Source organism: Pygoscelis adeliae, unplaced genomic scaffold (genome assembly GCF_000699105.1).
Source record: "Pygoscelis adeliae isolate BGI_AS28 unplaced genomic scaffold, ASM69910v1 Scaffold55, whole genome shotgun sequence".
Lineage (NCBI taxonomy): Eukaryota > Metazoa > Chordata > Aves > Sphenisciformes > Spheniscidae > Pygoscelis > Pygoscelis adeliae.
Genome location: NW_008824804.1, coordinates 169937 through 183445, shown reverse-complemented (window position 1 = coordinate 183445; position 13509 = coordinate 169937). Strand labels below are relative to the sequence as shown.

Genomic DNA, 13509 nt, shown 5'->3' with positions numbered 1-13509 from the left:
TTCTTACATTTGACAGTTAATCTTTCTGATAGAACAGGTCACTTCTGCAGTTTGTCCAGACCATAAATACTCCTGGAAATTTCCTAAAGATTCCTCAGATGTGTCTTATCTGTTAACTTAAAAGAAAGCAAAACCAAAGCATACCTTTTCCCTGTCAGAACAGGAGTAAAACCAATTTGGTCTTATATACATATGTATTTTCATTTGAAGTGGCAGACATCTGACAGTCTAAATTAGTTGGATTAACTTAGAAAATTATTTCATTACCTTGTGTCAGGTTTTAGGTTTTCCACAGTAGAATGGGTTTGATTTGTAGTGATAATCGATTTCTCCTTTTCACCATCACTTGCTCCATTTTCAGTTGACACAACCTCATACTCTGGAAAATTACAGTAAAGAGAAATTTGCTTAAATAACAGCTCTTACTTGAGCTTCTTCATTGCGCTCTCTTTTCTCATCTGATTTCCACTCCTACTGTCTAATAGGCTGTAAGGACATCTTGTGTGAACAAGTCTGGACATTAGTATGCTAAAATGGTTAGGAAAGAGAGATCCAATTCCAAATTGCTGAGTGCCTAGCCTCTCATCCTTCCTCATAATTCAATTATGGGATGGAGGATACTCAACATCTCACCTCTGCCCAAAGATAGACTATTGACAAAATTCCAAACACAAATAAGTATTCTGCAGTTTGAATGAAAAAGTATCAAAGATGAAAGTACAGTTTCTAAATGCTTAAACCTTGATTAACTTAAAATAAGACCGAAATTTTTAAGATTTCCAAAGGAAACTGCCCCTCTAACTTGGATTGTGCACTTAGGAATCTGCCAGTTTAGAATGAAATAATTTTGCATAAATTTATTTCTGTATTTATATGATTTATAGAGTCTCACTACTTTCTTTTCATCTCACTGGGATGTATCATCAAATGCAAGCCATGCTCTGAACCGGGAATTAAAAACAGATGTTTGGGAAGAAGATACCCCTTCAGTCATAGCCCTGTCCAAGATATAGTCTCTCTCTAGCAGGCAACCTCTGTCCCGATTCATAACAACCTCTTCTAATAACCACACTGAGTATATTGCTAGTTTTCTTCTGTTGGCAAAGAAATTCATAACCTCCCCAGTCCCTTCCTTTTCCCTTCCTAAAACCTGTCTATAATACCAAATGCAGCTTTGCTAATTGTAAGCTAGCGAAGGAGAATGTTTTCAAAGAACATTTGCAATGAGCATTTAGATCTACAGCCCAATGAATAAAGCAGGTATTACACTGTGAAGACAAAGACAGATACCACCTATCAAAAGCTACAAAACCTCTAGAAAACTACTTTCTTTCTGTTTTTTTCTAATGATACTATTAATTTTCAAGTTCTTAACCAAATGCTAGAAAGATATAGGGCTATTTTTTTTGCTAAGTTTTTTAGTTCTTAATACAAGAAGACTCATTTGTTGTCAACACAGAAAGATAAAACACCTGCAATGGGATTCAGTGTTAGTAAGGAAAAAACCTCTCTTAATTGTTGCTGGACTCTCAGATCCTCACTCCCAGTAAACGTAGGAGATGTGTATGTAAATGAGCATACACACACAAATTGACACGATTTTGACCTCAATTGTGCAACTATGTCTTCCTTTGCCCTCTTCTATGCAAAAAGCAGGCATCAAAACCACTGGGGTAAATTATTTAAGACAATGCAATTAAGTGGAAGTGCAGAGCAGCCCTAAAAAATTACATTCGAAAATGCCAAGCTTCTAAACCACAGCAATTCAATCTGAGCAATTATATACATGTATGCACATGTGAATTTCAGTTTTACTGCAATAGTTTCAAAAGGGACCTCTACATAGCATCTTTTTATCTTTACCTTGTAATATTCTCAGTTATTTAGAGCATGTACAGAGCAACATAAAACTTTAAAATAGGTTTAAAATTATGTCAGAAAGTCAGCATGAAGGAAGGAATTACTGCCATGTTCAGAAGTCCTCCCACACAACAGTCACCAATGAACAGCAAAAGACCAACCACTGCTTTTTAAAAACAAACTCACAGACCTGCAGGAACTGGCGTCTCAAATGAGAGGAGGGGGAAAAAAAAGAGAAAAAAAAAAGTAAATAGAGGGCTTTTACTTCAGATCATTTGTTCAAGTGGGACCCCAATGCAACGACCGAAGACATTAGCATTGATAGTATATTTATGCGAAACATAACTGTGTTTTCTCTCTATGCATTTCCTTTTGGAAACAAAGACCTTTTCCTATGTAGCCACCAAGGGCTGAGTGAACCATGGAGAAAATAACATGCAAAAGCCCTTATTGGCACTAATTAAGCCTCATTAGAGAAATTATGTTTATTAGGAAGCATGGGAGAGGGGGTGGATATCCACTGCCTTAGGTACATCCAGATAGAGAATGAGTAGGTAACTTTACAGGAATTCAATCTTTCTGCCTTCTGCCAGCCTCAAGTCAATGTGATTTAACTTTTTAGATCGTTCAGGTTGGAAAAGAAAACACAGCACATGTGAATGGGCATGCAAATGTGTGCACGCACACACACACACACAAAGAGCTACTGAGTGCATCCAGTACCTGCTTGTTACTCAGTGCATGAGTCTCAGTGCACAAGACAACAAACTGCCCTACATTTCTGTGGCAACACCACAGGAGTAGTAGAGCACTAGTGAAATAGTCTTGGTTCCTGACATTTGCAGCCTTTATGAAAACAAGGAGGTAAGTTTGATCACTGTTTTGCTTATCGTTTGTCAGACCTCTCCATGAAATACAATTTTGTTTTTAGGAATACTCAATATGGTGAAACCCCTTGTGCATAGCTAAAAGTCAAACAAAGTAACCACTTCAAAAAAATGGCTCAACAAATTACATTTTCTGTTTTCACAGTTCTATCTGAAACAGTGCATTAAAAAAAAGATGTGATGCCTAAATCAGATGATTGAAAAAACATGTATAAACTACAAAAATAAAAAGAGATGACAGAAAACTTGATTTAAGTCTGTCTAAACAAGTAATGTCATACTGGTGCCAATATGAAGTAATCACTGTTTTCAGAAAATGGGATTCAATGCCTTCTCTTGAATTCAGAAAGTGTCCTTGGATGAGTCATTAACTGAACAATTTTTTGAAGTTAAGATGAAGGAGACAAGCTCAATGAGAGTATTTGTAAGCCACAGAGTTCAAATATTTTGTATTACACATTGAAGTTTAAAAGAATGAAAATGGTATTTATGGGAAACCTGTTATATCTAGATAGGAAGATAGCTAGATTGAAAACTAAAGTTTCTCTCAGTGAAGCAAAATGAGTATTAGTCACATATTCTGCAGAAGGTTTTAATCTTCTTTTCTGGAATGGGGAAGGGTATGCCAGGTGTCTTAGTTACCACAGAATAGTCTTACAGAAGAGAAGAAACTTCATGGAAAGTGTCCTGGTTTCAGCAGGGATAGAGTTAATTTCCTTCTTAGTAGCTGGTACAGTGCTGTGTTGTGGATTTAGGGTGAGAACAATGTTGATAACACATCGATGTTTTAGTTGTTGCTAAGCAGTGCTTACACTAGTCAAGGACTTTCCAGCTTCCCATGCTCTACTGACTGAGAAGGCTGGAGGGGCACAAGAAGCTGGGAGGGGGCACAGCCAGGACAAGCTGACCCAAACTGGCCAATGGGACATTCCATACCATGTGGCGTCATGCTCAGTATATAAAGCTGGGGGAAGAAGAAGGAAGGGGGGGACGTTTGGAGTGATGGCGTTTGTCTTCCCAAGTCACCATTACGCGTGAGGGAGCCCTGCTTTCCTGGAGATGGCTGAACACCTGCCTGCCCATGGGAAGGAGTGAATTAATTCCTTGTTTTGCTTTGCTTGCGTGCGCGGCTTTTGCTTTACCTATTAAACTGTCTTTATCTCAACCCATGAGTTTTCTCACTTTTACCCTTCTGATTCTCTCCCCCATCCCACTGTGAGGGGAGTGAGCGAGCAGCTGTGTGGGCTTTAGTTGCCAGCTGAGGTTAAACCACAACAGAAAGTTAACTTTTACAAATGCTGATTACAACTGAACAGGGAAAGGGTTTCCACCTAAAGTCTCAGAAGAAACAGTAAGTATTGCTTGCTCTTTTACACAACACGCATTGAAAAAGAAAGGAAATAGTATCAGAAGGCAATTAGGCCTTGCTCTCATCATTAGATGATGTGCACTGACAGTTTTACCAGCTACAGTGGAAATGTTTTTCTATTTTTGCAATACAAATGGTTGTGCTGCAGTGGGTTCATTAACATACTCAAGAAAAACAGCAGGTCTACTTCCAAGAAAACATGCAGACTAAATGACGTTATCTGATCTAATCAAGCTAAGGACTGGTCTGTGGAGGAGGCCTCCAAATGACAACAGCAACAAAAAGGCTTTTTCCTGAACAAAAAGAAGCATTGCAGAACTGCCTGGAATGGGGAGTGTTCACAGAGAGACTATCCTTAGCCTAATTCTAAGGTTAGCAATAAGCTCTCACACTTCCTCTTCTTCCAGGATGAAGCACATTGTGTAAGGCAAGCCAGGTAACCATTCTTCTCTCTTCTTGGTACTTTTATTAGCCTACAGTCTCTTTTTATTTCCCTTTTAATCCAGCAGAAGGGCTAACTTTCTTCCTCTTTCCCAGAAGAAAAAAGTGCAGGCTAATTTTTGTTTTGAGCGTCCCTTTGGTTTTGCATTTATTATTTTTCAAAATGGCGGGAAGAGCAAGAAAGAATAGAGGCTAAACCTAGTAATTATTTCCAGAAAATCAAGGAAAGACTAATTTGGGGAAGAAAGTGGCCATGCTTGTGACAGTCATCTAATTATACCCCTGCACAGAAATCTCTCATGACATGCATATACAACAACATCTGAAAACATCCCACTTACATGCTAAAGTGAATGGCTAATGATCAAGTCTTAGTCCTCACAGTTCCTAGTCTTACCTGTTCTACTCACCTGTAATGCAACACAGCCAAATCCGTCTGGTCATGGCTGTGATGAGCGAGTGATTTTGCAAATCAGAGTTTTATGTCCATGGTAAAAACAAAAGCCATTTTCCTGGCAGTACAGAAGAACCATAATTTTCTGTTGTTAACTAATTTAAATGTTCAATTTTGGTAAGCTTGTGTTGATATACGAAAGACGACTGAAAAATTATGAACAGTTGTCTTGCATGCTTACTTGTCTATGCACTGATTCCTGCATGACTCACAAGGATTTATTCTCAATACAAAACCCTTCCTTTGGAAATGCAAAAAACAAACAGATTCTTTTAACATAGACAACTTGGTGACCCTATGGTGGGTACAGCAAGTATTATGCTGGCAGAGTTCCACTGACTTACTAGATGGATGTAAGGTTTCATTGTCCAACCCACTGATCAACAACATCCTCAAGTCAAGAAAGATGTCTACATTATGTGTATGCATCTATATAATGAAGACTACTGTTGCATTGCTGGAACTTCTTGACTAGATCTTACCAGATCCTGTACACAGAGAAGCCAGAAATTAAGAGAAGACACAGAGTCATACTTCTTAAGTATCTTTTTGTGTCATCACTGACACCAATGATATAGTTGTGAAAATCTCGTTCTAATCTAGTGGCATTTTCTTATCCACACTGGAGTTGACAGTAGCACAAAATAAAAGCACTGGGGTGTAAGACTCCCTGGGGATTAAAGTATTTTTTAAATGGTGTAAAACCACTGTGAAAGTAAAAATAAGCTGGAAATACTGTATTCTGATACAATGGAGGAAAGAAATTAAACCAACCAGTAACAGTGTCATTGTCTGGTTTTTCCCAGTCCAATATGACGAAAGTTGGACAGCCCTCAACAGTCACCACTGTGAGGTTGGTTGGAGGATTTTGTGGAGGACGAGTAGGTTCTTCCTTGCTGCCAGCTTCTTCTTGAGGAAAATGTTCAAGAGAGCTTGTGATAGAGCAAGGCACATCATCATCTTTCTTCATGTACTTGACATGGGGGGCTAAGAGCAATAGGAAAGAGCTGTTGTTCAATACAGAGTGTTTTTACAAAAAGTCAATGTGATTTCACCTAGTGCACAACTTCCATCTCAGGACACCAACTAAAAATCTGCACAACAAGTCAAACATAAATGTTTAAGAATAGCAACCATATACTCAATATTAAGCTGCTTGTTGGGTTTTTTAAATTGTTGTTAGACCTGGAATCCGCACTGCCTTCACCCCTTTCCCATTGGCACCATGAATTAAATAACACTCTGAAGGTATTAGTGGGTGATACGCACTGTTTGAAAGAATTATCTTCTATCATAAAATAGGACAATTAATTTTAGTCCTTCTTAGTACAATGACACTACAATTCCATTTGCAGCTTTTGAGCGCCATGCTAATACAACGATGTAATGCCCATCACCACTTTGTTTCACTAGAAAGACTAACAAGTTTAGTCCAGAGTCATTCCATCATTAAACTTGCAGTTTCTAAAGTGACTGTCAAAATCTTAACCATTTTCAGTGGTACCGGACCAAACCTTGAAACAAACCCTCTGAGGCAAACATCTTGTACTCTGCATCAAAATTAGGAAGATTACTGAAGAAAAACACATTAGTTCTAAAATTAAAATTTCTATTGGATGTAAACAATAAGCTCTGGCAAGAAAGACAGGGTCTTCAGAAATGTAGTGTCTCTTACCAGACTAAGAAAAAAAACCTGAAAAATCTTTTGGTACAAAAGCACTTCTTCCTGCCATCTCACCTTGCTAAACTCTCTAGATTACTGCAACAGCAAAAACTTGCCTACTTTATTATCTAGTCTAGTATATGTTACCATATTACTAGACTATCTGAATAGGCACAGCATGGAATGAGAGGTGAGGCATGTATGATGGGTAGATATCCCTTATGGTATGATGCACTGGTATTGGGGCAATACCTCTCCAGGTAGGCTTGCAAGCCCACAGGAAGATTTTTATTTGGTTTGGTGGAATGTGAACAGTGTGTAGTTGTACTGCTGCTGGCATACATGAAGAGCCACAACATGTTTGTCGGCACGACTGTGAACTAGGAGGTGGTCGCAGAGAAGAAAGTAGAAGTAAAATTTAGTCAAGAATTTGCTGATGGTCTGCACTACAGCCCTTTCATCTGACATTAAAGTGAAGCAGAATCAAATGAAGTTTTGGCCTTTGAATAACCAAATGATAATTTTATTGCAAGATAGGTCAGTCTTCATATATTCCCCTGAATAAAAATACCATAGCTAGTAAAATCCTACCTTGGTACCTTGGTTTGCCTGAAGAATCTGTTTCTGATGTAGGACTTGAGCTGAAGACAGTTGCATCAACTGTGGGAAACACAGTTATAATTTAATTTGCAATAAATACTAAGTTTCAGTGTTAGAACTGCAGCATTTCACAGTTCATTTGCCATTTTAAATCATGATAAAGCTCTTCCATGGTAGACCTTTGCTGCCAGATCTGTCTTTTCCTTTTAAGGACTCCATTTTGGCTGTGATGCTAAGTAAAGCCCATACTTACCTGCTAGTATAAAGATAGCTATAATCAAAATGACAGACTTCGTGACTGCTGCTGGATTCAGTTCATGTAATACATGGAAAATGCTCTTTAGACCTTTTAAAAAGGATCTTTTTGCACTGTACTGGCTGTTTAGCTTGGAGCTTGGTTCATGTTCATAGAATATATAGCACTATTATGTTGGCACATTAACTTCTCTAAAAATAGCGACAAGGAAATCACAAATACACTGGTGAACAGAAATGTGCTAAAGCAGTCAGGATTCATGACACCAGTGTTGTGTTAAGTAGCCACTATACTGAACAGAATCTTCTCTTAGATGCAAATACTTCAATGGACAAAACACAATATATTCACAACAAGCATTTTTTAATAAATCTAGCAACCCATTCCTGTATGCCACTTTGAGGAGATTTAGGTCTGAACTTGGAGTTAACTCCCAATTTTATAAAGGCAAATTACCAACTAACCGCTATGTTTACCCTACTACATTTTTTTCTACTTAAATGATGGCACTTTGATCAGATAGCTAGGAGAATATCACAACCATGTTAAGCACTATCAAATAATAATTTGATAACACTGTCAAATAATAATTTGAATTTATGTCCTGTGCAAAAAGAAATGTTCAGGAAAAGAAGTGCCTTATCTACTCCCTTCACAGACTTAAAGTAGTCACTGCACAGTATTGAAAGCCTACTAAGCATGTATTGATTTCTAGGAAGATGGAAGGGCCATCATGTTCTCATTTACCAAGGTGTGTATCAGAAGACAGCCAGATGAACTCAGCCAGGTTAGAAAAGTCACAAAGTGGTATAAAGGAAATCAGAACCACCCCAGACAGAATACTTTGTATATTAAATATACAATGCATCAATATAGTTTAGGGAAGGGAAGCAAAAGGAAAAAAGGAAACCTTTATGTTCATGGAAAAAAAAAAAAAGAAAAAAAAGAAATCAGAACTGTCTGTAATATGCTTACCATAATACTCTGGAGTTGCAAAAGCTGTTGGCATCTTATATGACGTTCCTGTCCTCACAGGTGGTGTTGGTCCAGCGGGTTTAGCTACAGTGATGGAAGGAGGAACTTGTGGCAACAAGGCATTCACTATTTAAAAGAGTGAAACAGCTTTCTGATTTTCTAACAGAACTCAGATTTGTGACACCTGCTTCATGAAACAAGTACTATCATTTAAACTATGATATTCCCTCAAAACTTATACAACAGCTTCCAGTTGGATTTAGGAAAGTTCCAAATTGTCCTTATTGCCAATATAACCTACTCCTGAAATCCAGTAAGAAAATTCTTTGCTACTTGGAGATTGTCTTGGAGGACTTCAGTGAGCTAGAATATGACCTGGTTTAATGCACAGAACCATCCTACACAGACTGGTAGAAGGATGCAAAATGACCAGCACTGACATTTGTGTTTCTCAAATAAAAGAGCACATTTCTTCATGAGTTGTAAGACAGAATAGCTGAAGTCAGCAACTGAAACTTGGATTCTTCCCGCAAATGTAGGTAAGGTCCTTTCATTTCTACTCTCAATACAGCATATATATTAGCAGGGCTGGAGCTTGCACGATGATAAACACTGAGTCCTTAACTATGGTCTGCATTAAGAGTTTAACCACAGAACAGTACTGGAGCTTCCACTAAATGAAATTAAGATGCACTTCAAATGAAGGTAAGAAAAATGCAACCAAGTCCAACATTTTCAATATTACTAACACTATTACTAACACTATTATGACCCAAGGGAAAAAGCTTTCTTTCTGAACTGACCTGTTCTGTAGTAGGCACCATAAGTTTGGACAGAAACTGATTGATAGAGGCAATATTATCTCCCATAATTAAATAGCTATTTAAAACATTATTTTAGATTATGTGACATTGCTTTTACTCCTCAGCTGTTATCACCTAATAAAGAAAACAGGTTTCTAAGAGGCAAGCAATCCATGGTAAAGGATGTCTCGAGTGTTTTCAAATAGCTGTAAAAGACAAGAACCACATTCACAAAACATGCAGATACTCCCAGATAACCACTGCATGACTCTGAAATCTCAACCCCCAAAAAGTCAAGAACTACATAATGTACTTACCTTCCCTGCATACATGACACAGAAGAACATGATGACTGAAGGCAGAACTCTGGTGAACCAAGTTTAAAACAACAAGAATCCCTACCTGCCATTAATTTCCTTAATAAAGTGGAAATGTATTAAGATTCTCACTGGAGTCCAGTTTCACAAAATTTCTGGAACTCTCTGTTTCCTTTTTTTCCATTCAAGGGACTTCTAATGTCTGCATAGAAACCTTCCTATAATACTCATCCACCGGATGAGTAAGAAAGATGCAAGTAAGGAATTAATCACAGTGTTAATGAGAAAGAGAAACAGGACAGAATTATGAAAGGGAAAATCCAACAAGAACATTGAGGCAAATTTTTCCTGTTAGTACTGTGGAACAGTCTCTCCAGGGAACCAGAAGAAACTCAATTATGATGTTTAAAACTAAGCTGGATAAAACACTAGGAAACACAGAAAAAGGAGAATCTGCTACTGGCCCCACCAGGAAGAACCAGATCATCTAACCAATTTATTCCATCTTGAATGCCTAGGAAGGTATGGTAACTGCTGACTACCACATAACCTGGCCTCTAGTGTATGGAAAAAGGGTGAAACTTCAAAACACTGGTAAATGAATTAGACACTTAATGGAGAAAATTAGCATAGACCCCATTACAAGGAAAAGAAAATGTATCAGGTCAACATTTTTTTATGCTACAGCTTAAGACTGACAATGTCTTATGTTCTGTTGTAGCTATTACTAAGGAAACACCACCAATCAACAGCAAGTACAGGCACAACATTTCTGTCTTGGCTCTGCTGTTGAGTAAATATACAGCTTGTTTCATCCAGCTTGGAGATTCTTGCTTCTAATCTGCCGCACAAAATACTAAAGAATTATTTAAGTCTTTAGTGCCTTAAGAGCACACAAAGCCCTAAATGAAACAAACCAAAAAAAGCCAACAGGAAATACAGCAGAGCCAAGACCTTTATATTTCCAGTGAACTACAGAGAGTAATATGAAGAGGGAAGCATTTCTCATGATGCTAAGCATAATGAGATGATAGTTTCTGACTACCTGGAATAACATTAGCCTAAGGATTCTTCTATAGAATCCACAGACAAAACATACATAAGGATACTGAATATCAGCTTCAGGATAAAATTAAAATAAAATAGGAAATGTGAAAGTTTGTGTGCTCTTATACTGATACTGAGAAGCAGGAATAATGTAGCATAGGAATGAAGCTAAACTCTTTGCACATGAAATAACTCAGCTCACTCTACCTCCCAGTGCAGTTAGTTTTCTGGGTGCCTATTAGCTCATTATTTGCAGTGGTTAATGGATGTGCCATATATATGGGACAGAATTTCTTTACAAAATTTCTTACAGAAATTGTTTACAGAATTTCTTTACTCCGGGTTGGGAGTATGCATTGAAGCATAATATTCAATATCTCCCATCTGACACGCACATTAAGTAACTGCAAATGCTATTAGTAGACATGAAATGTTCTTAAGGTTGATTTTCTTAAAGGTTGACTTGCATTATGCTATTTTGCTTTCAGCTCCCTAGGGATGATTTTGACATAACTAGGTTAGGAAAACAAAAGGAAAACAGAGTTTATGTATGAAGACAAAAGACACAAGGCCTGTATGATCCAGAAGACTAGTTTCTATAGATATCACAGATTAAGAAAAAATTAATCTATGCTATAAAATTCTGCTATACGTGCTAGTCAGTTCAGTATTGTCTCACACATAATAAAATACTTATGCTGAAAAGGCTGAGATACCTGGACTCCCTGGTTTACCAGTCACGGTGTTTGGAGGCAGAGGTTTTCTTCGCATTTGTGTAGGCTTGACAGGAGGTATAGGAGGATGCTGAGGGCCAGGTGATGTAGTTACTGAATGACATTACAAAACAGTGTTATTAATTATTTAACCTCAAATTCTATAAAATCAGAAACCCATTACAAGTTATATTCTGACTTCTCAAACAATGTTTCATGTCTGATTTAGTATCAAAAGCAGAGAGATGAGGTTAGGAGCTGAAATGAGTTGTATTTTCAGCCTTAAATTCTTTGCAAGTGTGTGCCATGGAGTTTTAAACCAAGCTTACACTGAAAAAATGTAGCTCCTTTGGGATTTTGTACAAGTGTTTCAGTGATTCATTTTCTGTGGAGTTACTCATTTCTGTCAACAGTAATTTTTTGGCAGCCAACAGGATACTTCTTCCCACAATAAACACCACCTCAGTGTACTTGGAAACATCTTCAGTATCCTACTCACAAAATTTCTGATCTTTTGTACTTTCTAACTGATAAGACTGGTTACCCTCAGCTTGAAGCAAAAGATGTAGCAAAAAGGAAATTGTCATTAGGGACACTTCATCCTATGCCATTCAAAAACGAAAAATGAAAAGTCACTGTCACTTTGTGCACTGACATTAGACTAGAGACAGTTATTGTGTTAGAAACTTCTGAAGCACCCAACTAGGTTATTTCAATGTGCAGTTTCAGCCAATACCTATTAAATTTATCTGGTAAGGTCCTTTGACAGTGAGGTCTGAAAGGAGAACCTAAGCCTCTTAATTCATACTTACAAAACATTTTACTGTATTTTCCAGGCAATTATAAAGGATTTTATTACGCTAAGGAAAGGCAAAGGAAAAGATTTTTCTTCCACTATTCACCTCTGCACTTCTTTCCTTAAGAAAAAAACATGAGATATGTGCAACACATTTATGTAACAAAAGACTTTTTGTACCTAACAGGGGAAAATCCTCAAGGGTAATATAATTCTTATAATGCTGCCAGTGTCAACAAATATGCAAGTTTCCTGATACTGAGTTACTGGCTACACAGAGTATCTCGGGCCCTACATATCAGACCTTAGTTTACCCTATAAATAGAGTGACTGTGGGCGAGAAGGGAGCAGATCCAAAGACTCATTCGGGAGAGCCTTTTCAGAAATACTTACAATATACAAACAGGAACATCTCCATCTTTCTCTGTTCCCTTTTCCTTTTGGACTTCTGCAGTCACTTGTAAACCACATTTTTTTTAAATCCCTCAGATCAAGACAGGAAATAATGCTCTAATTCAGGAATGTACATTTCAAATGTAATGGTTTTGAAAATAGCATTTGTAGGTTTCATATTCATTCTTAATCCTCAGATGGAGATGAAAAAAATATGCCTAAAGGCCTGAAAAAGGCTAATAAATTTTTGTATATATAAGTCATCATACTCTAGATACTACTACATAGTAGTATCCATGATTAATTTCCTCCCGCCCATATTTAGGGAATGGGATTGTTGGAGATATTTATGGGGTAAAAACATGCAAGTATTGACTTATCAGTGGTTTCTATCGTATCTTCTGAACAACACAACCGCAACAGTTACATGCAAGCCAAAACATCACATTCAGTGGACTGTGTCACAGTTCAATCTACTACACTGCATTCTGGAAGAACAAGAACCCCTACTCTTCCCTTCTACTACTTCCACAATGATTTGGGTGATGGTCTATGATGCTACCAAATCTAATTAACAATGTGTGGAGACTGAGCCTGTAAATTAGGACACACAATAGAATTTAGGGATTTTGTGATAGCATAGATTCTTGCGAGGACAGCAGCATGATGAACTATTAGGATTTATTTAATCTCAGGGGTTCTCTGTGGACAGGGAATGTATTTCCTTGACTCTGTCACTCTTCATGGAAAAGGAGGATGTGTATCCTCTTAGGACAGACTCTTAACACATCAAGATTAATTCTTGTGTGCTGTAACCTATGTTTTTCATTTCTCATAAGTAGCGTAAATGTAAATTTTTCAGTTAACGCACACTAAGTTTTCAGAAAAAGTAAATGTATTTAAAAGCAAAGTCAAATACTGGCTAACATAGCAAT

The 13509-nt window shown here is 37.5% G+C and overlaps 1 protein-coding gene across 1 annotated transcript in view; it reads right to left on the bottom strand.

Moving 5' to 3' along the window:
• The window catches only part of ABI3BP (ABI family, member 3 (NESH) binding protein), a 153518-nt gene that overhangs the window by 20719 nt on the left and 119290 nt on the right, over positions 1-13509 (bottom strand). Inside the window, exons 43-47 of the mRNA XM_009324030.1 lie at positions 11389-11499; positions 8506-8589; positions 7266-7334; positions 5786-5998; positions 268-379 (exon numbers count right to left, since the gene is read on the bottom strand). Of these exons, the coding sequence (XP_009322305.1) occupies positions 268-379; positions 5786-5998; positions 7266-7334; positions 8506-8589; positions 11389-11499 (589 nt within the window). The remainder of the gene's footprint in view (positions 1-267; positions 380-5785; positions 5999-7265; positions 7335-8505; positions 8590-11388; positions 11500-13509) is intronic.